This window comes from Phoxinus phoxinus, assembly GCF_949152265.1.
Source record: "Phoxinus phoxinus genome assembly, chromosome: 17".
Taxonomy (NCBI): Eukaryota; Metazoa; Chordata; class Actinopteri; order Cypriniformes; family Leuciscidae; genus Phoxinus; species Phoxinus phoxinus.
Genome location: NC_136892.1, coordinates 3572051 through 3588469, shown reverse-complemented (window position 1 = coordinate 3588469; position 16419 = coordinate 3572051). Strand labels below are relative to the sequence as shown.

General features: G+C 37.8%; 1 protein-coding gene across 3 annotated transcripts in view; it reads right to left on the bottom strand.

Annotated features, from left to right (window-relative positions):
* jakmip2 (janus kinase and microtubule interacting protein 2) overlaps positions 1-16419 on the bottom strand; it is a 49549-nt gene that overhangs the window by 14600 nt on the left and 18530 nt on the right. For all 3 annotated transcript variants that reach the window (XR_013794477.1, XM_079585092.1, XM_079585091.1), the window contains exons 5-13: positions 13533-13631; positions 13161-13307; positions 10797-10937; positions 9403-9456; positions 9154-9276; positions 6811-6939; positions 5434-5517; positions 5165-5227; positions 1923-2021 (exon numbers count right to left, since the gene is read on the bottom strand). Coding sequence is in view for 2 of the 3 variants with exons in the window: in XM_079585092.1 (XP_079441218.1) it covers positions 1923-2021; positions 5165-5227; positions 5434-5517; positions 6811-6939; positions 9154-9276; positions 9403-9456; positions 10797-10937; positions 13161-13307; positions 13533-13631 (939 nt within the window). In the remaining variant the exon portion in view is untranslated. The remainder of the gene's footprint in view (positions 1-1922; positions 2022-5164; positions 5228-5433; positions 5518-6810; positions 6940-9153; positions 9277-9402; positions 9457-10796; positions 10938-13160; positions 13308-13532; positions 13632-16419) is intronic.

Sequence of the window (16419 nt, the reverse complement as noted above, 5' to 3'; positions counted from 1 at the left end):
CATCAAGTGGTCGGGAGTGTGCTAACGCTTCAGATTCAAATATTGAGCGGAAGTTACACGGTTGTGAAGTGTCTGCAAAATAGTTCCACTATAGCAAAATAAACGGATTGGAATCAAATATATCGCGACGATATATTGTTTATAATCATCAACGAACACCACTAACCACTCGGTGAGTTTAACAGTTTTGTAAACGAACATTATTGGCTGTTTTAATGACATTTTCGGACATGCCCATTGACTCCAATGTTAAATGGGTCCATGGCCAATTCTTTTATAGTCAAAAACTCGAGAGAGGAACCATTGTCAAAAAAATGTTGTCCACCACTCTTGTTCATCCAAAACAAACTACAATATAGACTCAAGGTGTTAAATACCGGAATTATCCTTTAATTACAGAAGGCTGTTGCATTTCTGTACTTCCACCACTAGGTGGATGCATGCATTTGGGAATGTAAAACGAGATGAGAGACAAAGAGTGTTTTTGTTAGAGGGAGCATTTTTGGCACATCAACTATCCATGGAAGTATGAGCTTTCCTTTCCATGTTTTACTTACAGATAAATAAAGAGCTGTGCAAACTTCATGCTGTATGATATATAATACTTGCTCAAACAATTAAATTCTGAGTTTCTCACAAACTTGTATGTATTGTAAAGCTACACTGTGTAGGAATTACTCCCATCTAGCGGTGAAATTGTATATGACTACCAGCTGAATATTACTCTCTAGCCCCTCCCACTCCGAGGGCGTTTTAACTCCTACGGTGGCCGTATTATTTCAAATCTGCCGGCAGTCGCGAGTAATCTCCACTTGCATTCGTCACGGCGCCACTGAGTGTAAAAACACGAAAGGCGAAGCTTGAATTTCCACGTGTGTCCCTCTTTGGCAAATGTATTTTCAAGATGGAGGCGCAACATGGCTTCCGCCATTCGAGCAGCTCACCCGTATTATTAATGGCAGATTCTACGCTTACGAGAATACTTGATTAGTTGGTAGAAGTAATTATACATTATTGAGCACATATAATTTTGAAAGAACTAAGTGTTTTTTTGCGAAGAATCAACTTAAATTACACAGTGTAGTTTTAAGTTGCAATTTAAAGAGGACCTATTATGCAAAATATGCAGTTTTATATTGTTTTTGAACATTTGTCCGCATGGTAAAAAATCCATTCACTCAGTTTGTTACTTTCCTCATAAATCTGAAACAGTGTCCCAAAATGAGCTGTTCAGGAATGTGCTCCAATATGACATCACATCGTCACAAGCCCCGTCCATGATTGCAGACAGACTCCGCCCTATTAGCTTAGCCCCGCCCCTCAGTGAGCTGCAAACAGTCCGCCATGTTTATCTCCTCGCCAGAGCATTCAAGTAAGAAATATATTCTCATTAAAGATACTAAAGTTATTCAGTCGAGAGCAGTGAGGGATTTTCTGTTTTTCTTTTGTTGTTTGGGTCATGTTTACAGCATATATAGCAGTAGGTAGTGTATATTACGCTGCTTTTACTTTAATACACAGATCTGATATACACACGTGATTTCTTTCCCTGCTGTTTACATTCATAGACATAACGACTGTGTTTATAAGCTCTGTGTGTTTTTGGCAGTTTACTTCGGATGTGTGTGCCCAGAAAATGCAATGTCATGTGAGTGTGACCATGTATCCGAGGCACGAGCTGTACAGGCTCCGCCCTCTTCTGGAAAGGGGGCGGAGCATCATCTCATTTGCATTTAAAGACACATGCACGAAAACAGCATGTTTTTCCTTCCACTCAAAAATGGGACAACATGGTATAATAACTGATCTGTGGGATATTTTGAGCTGAAACTTCACCGACACACTCTCGGTACACATGAGGCTTAGGCTATATCACATCTTGTTAAAAGGTGAATATTTGTGGACAGAGATAGAGCTCAAACCTCCAGCTCAAGTATGCGAAACTCCAGAAGTTCATTCTGATCTCTCGAGTCCTGTAGTTCCTGCTGCAGCTTTCCGTTTTCAGTCTCCAACTTTTCAACCTGTCAGAGAAACATTACAAAATGTGACTAATGGACCTTATGCAAGACTTTCATTGATTGTGCTTTTTACAAATGGATGTTTTTGAGTCCTACGAACCTCTCAGTATGTATACACTATATAACTGTATACAACAGAATTTGCTTGAAATAGAAATATTTTGTATAAATGTCTTTACTGTCACATTTGAACAATGTAATTCATTTTTGCTGATTAAAAGTAATGTTTCAAAATCATCAAAGTCCCCCTGTAGTGAAAATCCAGCTTTTAATGTTGTTTATATGTCTATGTGGTGTTTTTAATGTTGTTTATATGTCTATGTGGTGTTTTTAATGTTGTTTATATGTCTATGTGGTGTTTTTTAATGTTGTTTATATGTCTATGTGGTGTTTTTAATGTTGTTTATATGTCTATGTGATGTTTTTAATGTTGTTTATATGTCTATGTGGTGTTTTTAATGTAGTTTATATGTTTATATGTCTATGTGGTGTTTTTAATGTTGTTTATATGTTTATATGTCTATGTGGTGTTTTTAATGTTGTTTATATGTCTATGTGGTGTTTTTAATGTAGTTTATATGTTTATATGTCTATGTGGTGTTTTTAATGTTGTTTATATGTCTATGTGGTGTTTTTAATGTTGTTTATATGTCTATGTGGTGTTTTTAATGTTGTTTATATGTCTATGTGATGTTTTTAATGTTGTTTATATGTCTATGTGGTGTTTTTTAATGTTGTTTATATGTCTATGTGGTGTTTTTAATGTTGTTTATATGTCTATGTGGTGTTTTTAATGTAGTTTATATGTCTATGTGATGTGTTTAATGTTGTTTATATGTCTATGTGGTGTGTTTAATGTTGTTTATATGTCTATGTGGTGTTTTTAATCTGCTTTAAGACAAACCATGTGTAAGTTCATAAGTCGACAGCATTGCTGAGTATTTTCTGCTTAAAACTGCAGTGAACCAAAGACAGTCTCAAAAACACGGTTTGAAATCGCTGGTGTTTCTGACGTCACAAACTACCTTGACCAATCAGATCAACGTGTGATCGTCAACCAGTGGATCTCTGAGTGAGTGAGTGAGTGGAGGCGGGGCTCATTTGCATATTCATAGAACCACGTATACTAAATGAGGCAAGGGTGTCGAGTTACATTCAAGATATTTTAAGACATGAAGAAAAATTTTCAAGGAAAAAACATTTAAATATATAATTTTGGTGATTAAAGATGAGTTTTAAGTGATACAATTATTGACTACAGGGGGACTTTAAAAAAATAATCTTAAATATTCCCAAACTTTTGCATTTGATACAAATATTGTAACATGTTATTACAGTTTACTTACATTAGCTGAATGTAACTACATGTATAATAAAACTCTTGATCCTAAACTTGCCCGTGAACCTCCCCTACAATTTTAAAGACACCTAATATAAAGTAAGACCCAGACTTTTGCTGGAATATGATGACATTTGGTGACTTGTTTTTAATTGCTACTGCCACATTAGGGGCTTTCAAACCGGAGGAACATTTTCATAGTTCCTAAAACTATTGGCGGAAGTTCCCGGATTTGGGCGCGTTCGCACCGCAGGAACTAGGAACTCCTTTTGGATTAACTACTTTAGCTCCTACTTCAGATTCGGGTCTAAACCAGCACTATAGGAACTACCAGTGACATTAGAGACGCTGATTGGCCGAACGCACGCGAAACACCAGCACACGCCATTTTTAAAAAGGCAGTGTAAACACTCAGATTATAACCTGCCGGTATATATTTACTCCAGAAACTAACTCTACAAACATGGAAAACAGTGATAGATGATCCTCTTAACCTTTACGCTGAGGAGAAAATTCAACTTTGAGGAGACCAAAAGAAACATGATTATGTATTTCTGCTCAGCTAGCAATATTGAACATCAACCACACGGTAAACGCTAATAACTTTTCAATACTGTCTACTTTCTATGTATAATAGTTATATCTAATAACATATTAGACAGGACTGTTAGATCGTAAACTAATGAACACGGAGAATGCAAGTGCTGCCGTTCTCAGCAGCGTCAAAATAAAAGCGAATGCAACCAGGAAAACATTCCTATGGGAACCATTAGTTCTGTCAGGACCACTATCGTCAAATACGATTGACCATTAGCATATAGTTTGGATTGGCGGTATGGTTCTGTTCTGGGCAAGATCTCCCGGCGCATCCATACAGCCTAGCATAGATAAGAGCAGCAATAACTCCCCTTGGGGAAAACAGAACAGAACCAACATGAATGTATTGCAGATATCATTAATTCAAGATTTTAAAGTACAAAGTAATTCAAGAATTTAGTCAGATTCAAAGGGAACTCAGAATGCCAAATCCTGACTGACGAGCTGCTGAGTCTGTAGCCATTTTTAAGAAACTGCTGAAGACGTATCTTTTTCGGTAGCACTTGATCCAGTCCTACTAACACTTTCTTATCTATTCTAAAAAAAAAAATTGCGTTGAATTGTACTGTGAAGGGTCATAGCACTTACATACTGTTGTCCTACTGCTAGTTTAATTGCTTCTTTTGTTTCTCATTTGTAAGTCGCTTTGGATAAAAGCGTCTGCTAAATGAATAAATGTAAATGTAAATGACGAGAGGAGCTGGGGAGGGAGGAGGGTAATCGTCTCCTTAAATATGTATACAGTGATAGGCGTCATATTCCTATAGGTAGACGTGGATCAGCTGAGAGTCACTGATGCGAGCTTGACTAACGTGACCTGCCAGAACTGGCACTACGCTTGATTTCTCGGGGATCCATCCTGATGGCTCGTTCCTAGAACTACATATACATTAAACCAGGGTTCCTCAAACTCGGTCCTGGAGGGCCACTGTCCTGCACAGTTTAGCTCCAACCCTGATCAAACACACCTAGCTGTGAGTTTCTAGTGATCCTGAAGACATTGATTCGCTTTTTCAGGTGTGGACAGTGGCCCTCCAGGACCGAGTTTGAGGAACCCTGCATTATACATAACCTCCAGTTATTGTTACCCTTTTCCTGCAGAGTCTCATGAAACCAGCACGTAGAATTGAGGGAATGATCTCTTTAGTCTATCATTAGTTTGTTCCTCCTCTGAGTGTGGCAGTGTTGAGAAGACAGCGTGTACACACACCTTATCCAGCAGCTCTTGATTACGCCTGAGGAACCGTTGCTTCTCCTCCACCCATCTGGAGTCCTGCGAGTAAACGAGGAAATCATATGGGAGTTAGTCAGACCTGTGCCATACTGTGCTTTGTGACCAGATACCCAGAACAAATCAGTTTGTAAGTATGGAGAATCACTCAGCAAGATAAATACCACACTAGATATTGATTTCTTAATTGCAAGTAACTGTGTATGAATTGTGCATCGCTAATACCAATAGTAGCAAAAGACATTTACCTGTCCTTTTACAGCAAGCTCTTTTTCCAGGTCTTCGATTTTAGCTTTATACCTGTGAGAGTCGGCCTGGAGCTGCTCATGAGCCTACAAACATAAAGTAACGATTAAATACAACAGTCATTTACCTGAATATGCACTATATAGTAGAGGTCTTCAGGTGAACCCGTTGACCCGGGACCCGACCCGGGACCCGTACGGGTTCGGGTCTATATTTTAAATGATCAGCCGGGTCCGGGTCGGGTCGAATCTATTACTTCGGGTCCCGGGTCTGTTTAACATTGTGTGTAATACCCGTGCGAGTCATCAAATCTCAAAAATGCGTCTTGTCACACTCATATTTAATATATTTTAAATCAGTAACATAATCTGAGGTGAACTGTCACATGAATGTTTACTTTGACACTCAAAATAAATTGCGTTAAAAAGCATATTTTAGGTTGATCCATCCAGCTAGCGCGCATTTGCAGTCAAGCGCGTGTCATGTTTCTATGGCAACCAGTTACCAGAAGCAGAGCTTCAGTGAGGGACAGCCAAACCGCGCTTTAGATTTTACAATGTCAATTAATCGTTTTGTTCAATCTTAAAGTTTTAGTGGTCAGATTCAGACTCGATGATGCAGAGCAGAGAGCACGGAGATGATAAATAACGTCAGCGCAGCGGCCATGGCACTGAACGAGCAATCGTTATTATAGTTCAAAAAGGCAAACAGCCAAAAGTTATTGTGCGAGTTAGCAGCTAACTCGTTTAATTTGTCATCCGTCACCGTGAGTCCGTGACATCATGTGGACTTTTGAAGCTGAAATAACAAGGATTAAGCTTGGACTTGGTGGAATAACGAGAGGAATAACATGGATAACTTTCTTGTCGGAGCCGAAGGATTGTAATGCATCACAGCCAGTCAGGTAACGTAACGTTACAAGGAAAGGATGGAGAGACTACTAACTTTACGCTGCTACGGCTCCTTAAATTAGGTAAGACAAAAAGTTGTAATTTTTCGCAACAGGTTTATTGACTTGTAATAGCAGTTTAAGGTGGAAAATGTGACAATCGGGTCCAGTCGGGTCTGTGTCTTCCCGGCAGTTTCGGGTCCAGCTTACAAAAAATGTATCGGGTCTGCACGGGTCCGGGTCCAGCTTTTGAAATAATAGTCGGGTCCGGGTCGGTTCGGTGTAGCAAATTACGGGTCCCTTCCGGTTCGGGTAAGAATTTTTGGACCCGTGAAGACCTCTACTATATAGGCCTGTGGGTTCAATGTAGCTAAGCAATGTGTTCTTTTGAGCTCATAACCTTTCAGAAGCTCATCCACAGCTGTATTTTTACTGTATGTTTATTAAAATTTCAAGCAAAAATTTTAGTTTTTTTATAGTTCAGGAATACCTTAGCCTCCATCTCAGCATCCAGCACCCCCCCTTTCTGCTCCTGTAACAGGGCATACGCTCTTTGAAGAGCCTGATATTCACGAGTCAACTGCTTGAACCGCAACTCCGACTCTTCAGCCGCCAGACCCTAATAAAGAGAGCGTGAGAAATAATGCACAATAATGAGTATGCGAAATAACCCAGACAGCAACATAGTGTCGGCCCAGATCCGTGTGGCTTCAACGTGTACCAGATGTGGGCCGGATCTGGGCAGACACTGTTGCGGTTTTGGAAAGGCACAATAATAATACAAAAAACACCATAGAGAAGAAGTCGAGATAAACGCAGGAACCCTTAGTGAGAAATTAGTGAGTTAAAGAGATTTTTGCGGCATCTAGTGGTGAGGTTGCGAATTGCACTCAACAGAAGTTACGGTGGCCAACAGGAAGTGATGTCGTCGTCTGAGACAGCAGAGAGTAGCCACTTAAAGCTACACTGTGTGATTTTTACCCCCATCTAGCGGTGAAAAGGTATATGACCATCCAGTGAATATTAGTTTCTGTTCCTCTCAATTCCGATTTCGTTTTAACTCCTACGGTGGCCAATGTAGTCCAAGATTAACATGGCTTCCAGTTCGACCTCGTCCATGAGTGTTCCTTCAAGTGATGAGGTTACTTTAGAAAACTATTATAATTTGCAGTAATTTAATTTGTCAGTTAACATATAGGTTATGACATCTATGTAAAATGAATAATAGTTTTATGTTTTCGTTATTTTTTTTACCATTTCATTGCTAACATCAGCTATCAGGTAACTATTGGAAACTATGATACAAATTTTCATGATTCTTTGATGAATAAAAAATTAAAAAGAAATTTTTTATTTTCATTTATTTACAAACGAAATATTTTGTAACATTACACACGTTTTAATGTCACCTTTGATAACTTTAATGCATTCTTACTGAAAAAAAAAATCTGACTAACCAACACATTTTTGAACGGCAGTGTACATTCAGTAGGTTATTATTTATTGCAATATATACACTGTCAGAGTGATAAACAAGGTATCTCTTCATTTACCAGTCGAAGACGGAGCAACTTTCTGCTCTTATGTTTACTCCGTGCACTGTCAAGGTCTTCATCATATTTGTCGTGGTACCGCTCTTTGCAGCAATTATTTTACCGCAAATACTGCATCGCGCGCTGTTGGCATCGAGCCTGGAGAAATGTACCCACACTTTTGATCGACTTTTCCACATCTTTAAGGTATCATGTCAGTGTGCTCGCGTCTCAAATGAATATGTGCGCGGATCATTTGTGTGTGTGTGTGTGTGCTCGCGTCTCAAATGAATATGTGCGCGGAGAATTTGTTTGTGTGTGTGTGTGTGTGTGCTCGCGTCTCATATGAATGTGCGCGGAGAATTTGTGTGTGTGTGTGCTCGCGTCTCATATGAATGTGCGCGGAGAATGTGTGTGTGTGTGTGTGTGTGTGTGTGTGTTTCTCGCGTCTCATTTGTCTTGTTGATTTGCCTGTTGCGTTGCGTTGCCGTCTTAATTCTCTTTTTCGCTTCCTTGGCGACTCTGATACATATCCTCGAGAATAAGAGTGATCCTCCATCAGCAACAGACTTTCAAAAAGGCTTTCAGGTTTTTATATAGCAGTCTCAAGCAATCCCCCTCTTCACATGTGCCGACACGTGCCGTTCCATCGAGTGTTAAAACGCGAAAGGCGAAGCTTGAATTAACGGGTATGTCCCTTTTTGGCTAATGTACTTTCAAGATGGAGGGGCAAAATGGCGACCGACATTCGAACCCCTCACCCGTATGTATTTTCAATGGCATATTATACACTCACGAGAATACTTTATTACTTGAACGAAGTAAATATACATTAATGAGCACATATATTTTTGAAAGAACTAAGTGTTTTTAGCTAAGAATAAACTAAAAAAGTTACACAGTGTAGCTTTAAGCAATGAGGTTTCTTTACAAAGATAAATGAAGAAATTAGGTTTACTTGATTATTCATTAAAATGTTATTGCGAATATTATTGTCACTTGTTCATCATTGTGTCAGTGTTTTATTCGCTGACTTTAGCTTTAGCTTCTTTGCACTAAGAACAACATAGAGACAAAACGCGCTTGTCCGTTTAGGGCCACCGTAGAAACATGTCGATGTAAGCGGACCCGCGGTGTGTGTAGATAGAAATGCTCATTCTAAGGTAATAAAAACATAATGGTTCATTATGTAAGGTCTTTATACGCCACTGGAAACATAGTTATGTATATGATGTTGCATTTCTGTCAACAGGTCCTCCTAAATATTACACAGTGCACCTTTAATGTTCCTAAATGCTCACCTCATCTAAATCTTCATCTGGTGTAGCCGGGGTTCGATCCATGCGCAGAGAAGCCACTGAGGAAGTTTCCGAATCCATTGACTCTTCATCATACCCGTAGAATGTGTCGACAACAATATGCCTCTGCGAGGGAAACCACAAGGTAAATGCTTCGGCAGTCCCAAACCCAGCGTCACTGTTACGCCTAACGTTTATAGACAGACTGCAATGTCTTGAAAGCGGACAGGAGAAAGTATTGCAACACTTCACCTTTATAGGTCTGCTTCGTTTATGCCTCTTCTTCCTCAAGAGTTTTTCTCTATCCTGAAACATGGAGCACAAGAGAGATGTGATACCTGTGTGTTCAGTGCTCACATGACTTCAGTCTAGGGCTGTAAACGATTAAAGGATAATTCCGGTATTTAACACCTTGAGTCTATATTGTAGTTTGTTTTGGATGAACAAGAGTGGTAGACAACATTTTTTTGACAATGGTTCCTCTCTCGAGTTTTTGACTATAATAGAATTGGCCATGGACCCATTTAACATTGGAGTCAATGGGCATGTCCGAAAATGTCATTAAAACAGCCAATAATGTTCGTTTACAAAACTGTTAAACTCACCGAGTGGTTAGTGGTGTTCGTTGATGATTATAAACAATATATCGTCGCAATATATGATTCCAATCCGTTTATTTTGCTATAGTGGAACTATTTTTTCAGACACTTCACAACTGTGTAACTTCCGCTCAATATTTGAATCTGAAGCGTTAGCACACTCCCGACCACTTGATGGCGATAACCGATGTTTATGTCTCGCGGGACACTCACGGTCACAGTCGAGTTTAACTTCATATAGCACTGGTCAGTGGTTACGTCTTTCAATATTTTCAAGGATTTGTTTGTTTATTTGGCTTACTCTCCCGGAGCACAGTTGCTCTGCTCGCTAGCCTTATGAGAAACGGAAGCGAGCAAAAAGACTACATCGACCAAATGTAAACAGCCCCCTTTCCGTTTCCGGTAGCGCATTTATATTAACAAGCACTCAGTCCTTCAACAGAATTCAATGGGATTTTACAAAATGACGAATAAAACACGACAGAAACTGTATTTCGCAACACTTTTTGTTTCTGGAACATCAACTAACATCACTAATCACTCGGTGAGTTTAACAGTTTTGTAAACGAACATTATTGGCTGTTTTAATGACATTTTCGGACATGCCCATTGACTCCAATGTTAAATGGGTCCATGGCCAATTCTTTTATAGTCAAAAACTCGAGAGAGGAATACCGGAATTATCCTTTAATCGCGATTAATCGAATCCAAAATAAAAGTTTGTATTTACATAATATATGTGTGTATTGTGTATAATTATTTTGTATATATAAATACACACACATGCATGTATATATTTGAGAAATATTTGCATTTATATACTGCATATATATTTTTATATGATTTATATTATATATAAATAGAACTATTTTATATATAAATAACACATTTTTCTTAAATGTATACATGCATGTGTGTGTATTTATATATACAAAATAATTATACACAATACACACACATATATTATGTGATTACAAACTTTTATTTTGGATTCGATTAATGGCGATTAATCGTTTACAGCCCTACTTCCGGCTCAGGTTCACTCACTCGTGTCAGCTCGTCGATCATACTCTGTTGCTCCAGAACCTGCAGCTTGAGGAACTCAATCTCTTGGTCATCATTGGCCTGATCCAGATCATTCAGAGACTTGAGTTTCTTCAGCGGAGGATGCGATGTAATCTTTTCCTTCTGAATACAACAACAATACAACAGGATAAATGCATTCTGCACTCAAAAATATCAAAATTGTCTTGTGCAGCTACAGTTGAGGTATTTTCACTTGCAGAAACCGCTTTATTTATAGTTTACAAGAGATTTTGTAGTGATCATCCAATGATTATCAAATTATGGAGAATTATATCAGGCAAAAGCTACCGTAATTCTTTGTGAATTCTTACAGTCTGTCATGTCCATCTGAGAGATTGAGAATTCACATTAAAAAAATATTTACGTTAACATTTTTTTACAAAATAAATGTATACGCTACCAGTCAAAAGTATGAAATAATTAAGTCTCTTCTGCTCACCAAGGCTGCATTTATTTGATGAATAATACAATAAACATAGTAACATTGTCAAATATTCTAAAATACATTAAAATAAGCTGATCTGGTGCTCAGCAATCACTTCTTATTATTATCAATGTTGAAAAGTTTTTATTATTTTCTATGTTTTATTTATGGAATATTGAATTTATTATTACATTTTAAAATGTTATTTATTATTAAAACAATTAAATATTTAATTGTTTGGGGTAAAAAGTATAAGCAAAAGATTAAGATTAAAATAAAATAAAAATTTGATTTTAAAAAGTTTATTTTATTCCAAAAGGATGCAATAAAATTATCTTAAGTGACAGTAAAGACATTTATAATGATACAAAAGATTTCTATTTAAAATAAACTTTTTTTAAAATAAAAATATAATAAGCAGCAAAAAACATTATTATTAACTGAGTACCAATTATAACTGATAATAATTGAGCATCAAATCATCATATTAGAGTGATTTCTGAAGGATCATGTGACACTGAAGACTGGAGTAATGATGCTGAAAATACAGCTTTGATCACAGGAATAAATTACACTTTACTATATCACAATAAAATAACTGTAACTTTAAATTGTAATATTTTACAATATTTTTTTTAATAAATAGTCTAAATGCAACCTTGATGAGCATTAGAGACTTTAAAAAAACATAAAAAAATCTTAATGATACTTTTGAATGGTAGTTATATAAACATTTATCTCAGGTAATCTGAACACAAGTGATTATAGTGCTGAATACACTGTAAAAATGCCTCAAAATATTACGTGATTATGTGATCTCAAAAACATGCATTTATAGTTCAGTAAATACAGATGCTTAACTAAAATATCATTGAGCGGTCTACTCAAAATGTCAATGTTTGTGGTGAGATTAAAATCTGAGGAAGTTTAAGAACAACATTGTGCTTTGTTAGCATTTGGTAATACACTGACATACAGGGCCCTATCTTGCACTTAGCACAATTGACTTTATATGCCGGCGCATGTATCATTCCTATTTTACACCTGCGCACAGCGACGTTCCCCTCCACAGACGCACGCCGGTAAATTAGGGAATTAACTTGCGCTCGCGGGGGTTCAGTGAAAAGAAGAGCGTGTTCCGGCGCAAACGTTCCCTGGTGATATTCTGCAGTTTCAGAAAACAATTCATCCACTGACCAGGAAAAACCGAGTCTAAAGTCAGTGCCACGTTATTCAGATGCTATTTTAAGGGCGCATGCTTGGCCATAATGTAACGTGGGCACAACACACACACACTTTGTTTCTCTCATCTACACAGACTCAGCAGTTCATATTTTTGCAAATCATACATTATTACAAAGACAAATATTACCACACGAGGGAAATCATTGTGGTGTCCATGAAGATGTGGAAAAATAGGGATAAATCTAGCAACACATTTACCCAAATTATTCAGGCTAATTGTAGTAATGACGGATCAAACCAGTTTGATCAATAGTGGCAAGACACATCAGTATATAAGGACATCTGACACAGTGTGTTATCCGTCAAGAACCAGGAAACTAACTGTGTGCGCTGGCAAACCCGCCGTTATAATAGCAATCCGCCATGGAACAAGCGCGCCGGCTCTTAAAGGGAATGTGAGAGGATGCTCTGATTGGTTTATTTCACGTTACGCCCAAACCACACCTATGAATAATGAAGAGCTTCAGATCAAACCATTTTAGATTTGCGTCGAGATCCGCCCACAAAGTTACTTGCGTTTCGCGTTTGATACTTGCGTTTCAGATCGTGTAAATATGGCCCATTGAGTCGAAAGCTGTACATTTAATCACACACTACAACACTTGCAGATCATAAAGCTTTGACACGTGTTAGAAAGAAGAAGAAGAGGAACACACCATCTCCATGTTCTCCTTGGTTGTGGATTTAAGTTTATCCTCCATCCTCTGGAGGGACTGGCTGAGGTCGTCATTTTTCCTACTTAATAATTTGTTCCTCTCCAGTAACGGCTTACACTGTTTCTCTGTTTCCCGAACACGCTTCAGCTGAGAGGAGAAAAGCAGCGTGAGATATTCAGAGACAAAAGACAATGTTTCCAAGACCACACATAAAGAAGACACATAATGTTTTTATAATCCTGTACAACCCAACAATAATGACACAGTTGGCCCAGCTCTAAATTAATAACAATAAAAACAAACATAATAATAATGATCAAAAACACAAGAGAACTCTATAAGAACATCAATGAGAGATGTATCGAAACATACCAGCTCATTTCTTTCATCCACCAAGATTGAATTGCGGTCCTCCAGCTTACGAATGGTGGATTTAAGTTCACTCATGCGTTTCTGGTTTCTTCTCATGTCCTAAAAACACATATTTAACATTTTCAAGCTTGAAACACATACCGTATATTGTGCAATAAAGGAAAATGAACACAGCGATGTAAAATGTTTACAATATTAAGCAATATACTGGGAACCAAGCTGGCACAGAAGAGCTCAAAAGCATTAGTGTGTGTGTGTGTGTGTGTGTGTGTGTGTGTGTGTGTGTGTGTGTGTGTGTGTGTGTGTGTGTGTGTGTGTGTGTGTGTGTGTGTGTGTGTGTGTGTGTGTGTGTGTGTGTGTGTGTGTGTGTGTGACTGAGAAAGAGCACTCGCTTTTAAGATAGTCATTTAACTGGCTCATAACAGTAACGCTTCATTAATCTTAACTTAAAATGATACTTTACAAGAATTGACATAACCATTTAGATTAGCCCTAACCATTCAGTCGGTACATTTATTTTGATAGTCCACTTTAGACATTCTACTAACTATTCTACTAACTTTGTAATATATGTCAACTAACTCTCATTAGAGTATTAGTAGACAGTGTTTAATATCTACTATCTCTTTATTTTGATTCTCTCCAATATATATAGCCGCTTTCAAACATGAGACCCTGGATCACAAACCCAGTCTGGAGTCGCACGGGTATATCTGTGGCAATAGCAAACAATACATTGTACGGGTCAAAATTATAGATTTTCCTTTTATGCCAAAAATCATTAGGATATTAAGTAAAGATCATGTTCCATGAAGATATTTTTTACATTTACTAAATATATAAAACATGTATTTTTGTGAGTGAATGCAGCACAATCGTGAACATAAATGCACAACTTTAAAGGAGATTTTCTCAATGTATAGATTTTTTTGCACCCTCAGATTCCAGATTTTCAATAGTTGTATCTTAACAAAAATATTGTCATATCTTAACCTTAATTTAAATAAATTGACCCATGTTTTGTGGTCCAAGGTCACATATAGTCTTTACTAGTAAATTACTGTTAAGAGATCATGTGTGAACAGGGCTTTTTCAATAATACCAGTAAATCGGTTCTGGTAACTTACCGGTATAAGAAGTTGTAACATTACCAGTAAATGACCAAACGCACTGATGTCAGAAGTCTGCTATGGGCCAATCATAAAGTTCTTATGGAGATGACGTGATTACACCGCGCTGTTTACAGTAACTTGGACACTTAGGGTGTATTCACACCAGGAAAGTCCGATAGTTCACTTGCTTTGGTCCGGACCAAATAATTTTTTTTGTTTTTTTGTTTGGTACGGTTCGCTTTCACACTGCTCTTTTTGCAAGTGAACCAAAATGTGTAAACAAAACCACATGTGTGCTAAGGTCGTCCATTCATTGGACAAGGATTCTCAAGTAGGGAAATCAGGAAGTGCAACAAAAAAAGGCTCGGAGATATAAAAAATATAAAAATTAATTAAAAATAAATTTGGAGATATTTCGTAGGCTACTGCAATATTTGTTATTTTACTGTCTCGTTATTTCGAAATAATATGTGTGCGTGCATCTGTAAATCCGGTGACGCGTGTATTGATTTTTATTAATAAACAAGTGTTTTCTCTAAAAGTGTCGACTCGGCTGCAAAGATGAAGTTGACGATCGCCATCTCCGTGAGAACGCGCTTATAGAGAGAAATGCACATAAATAAGCCTAATAATGGATTACATAATCAGAGAGTAGCCTTTTTCTTTTTGAATTATTTCGTTTAAAGACATTTCAAGCTTTGTGTATTTGATGTATTTGTCATGTCTGTGTGAGGCATACACTGAGATTCGTTAAGTTAGGATGTGCTCAGTTCACGTGCAATGCAAGTGAGCGCGCGGGCGCCTCCGTTATATTTGTTTCGTTGGCCTATTCATTAAATACAGGCAATTGGTTGATGAAAAATGTATTAAAATTAAGATACAATTTATACAAAACGAAATTCACTTTAAAGAAAGGCTTTCTATAACAACTTCAACTTCAACGGTCAAAATCATGTCTGACCCGCTCCATGTCTCATATTGCGCATCCTATCTCGGTCGTGCTGTTCACTTTTCATAAATCAACATAAATTAACAAATATGAAACGCGCTTTTTTAAATGGCTACAACAGTATATTAGGCCTACATATCCTACTCTCTATTTGTACAAATTTCTGCACATTAATTTAATTCTGAATTTTGCACACACAAGTTGAAAGGCATTTGTTCAAATCAAGTTCACGGATAATTGTGCGTGCATTTATTAGCCTAATCATTATGATACTAAAATCCTAACAAATAGGCAAATATGTACAAAAAAATCAGATGAGTTCTCTCGAAAAATCTCTCGTTCACGTTCATTGTATTAAAAGTGATTCGTTCAGCGTTCGGCGAAAATATGAACGCGTTCAGTGAACACGTTCATGCACAACACTGCCAATGATGCACACACGACGCGCAGAATGACGCGCAACAGTATCGTGTGGCCAGACAGCGCGCCGGAATGGAATTCTCTTTCGCACTTGAATGAACAATATTGGGTCGATATTGATATTGGGCCGATATTGGGTCGGTTCATGTTCACATCGTAAACGAACCGTACCAGAGTTCGTTTGGAACCGTACCGAGACCACCTCTTCAGCTGGGTCTCGGTTCGATTGTTTGGTCCGCACCAGAGTTCGATTGCTGTATTCACACCTGCCCAAAAGGTCCGCACCAAGGGGGGAAACGAACTAGAGTTCGATTCAATCGAACCAAACAAGGCAGGTGTGAATACACCCTTAGAATTTATATGGAAACAAGCTTTATTAGCTTTCCATCTTTACTCTCCTCATGTT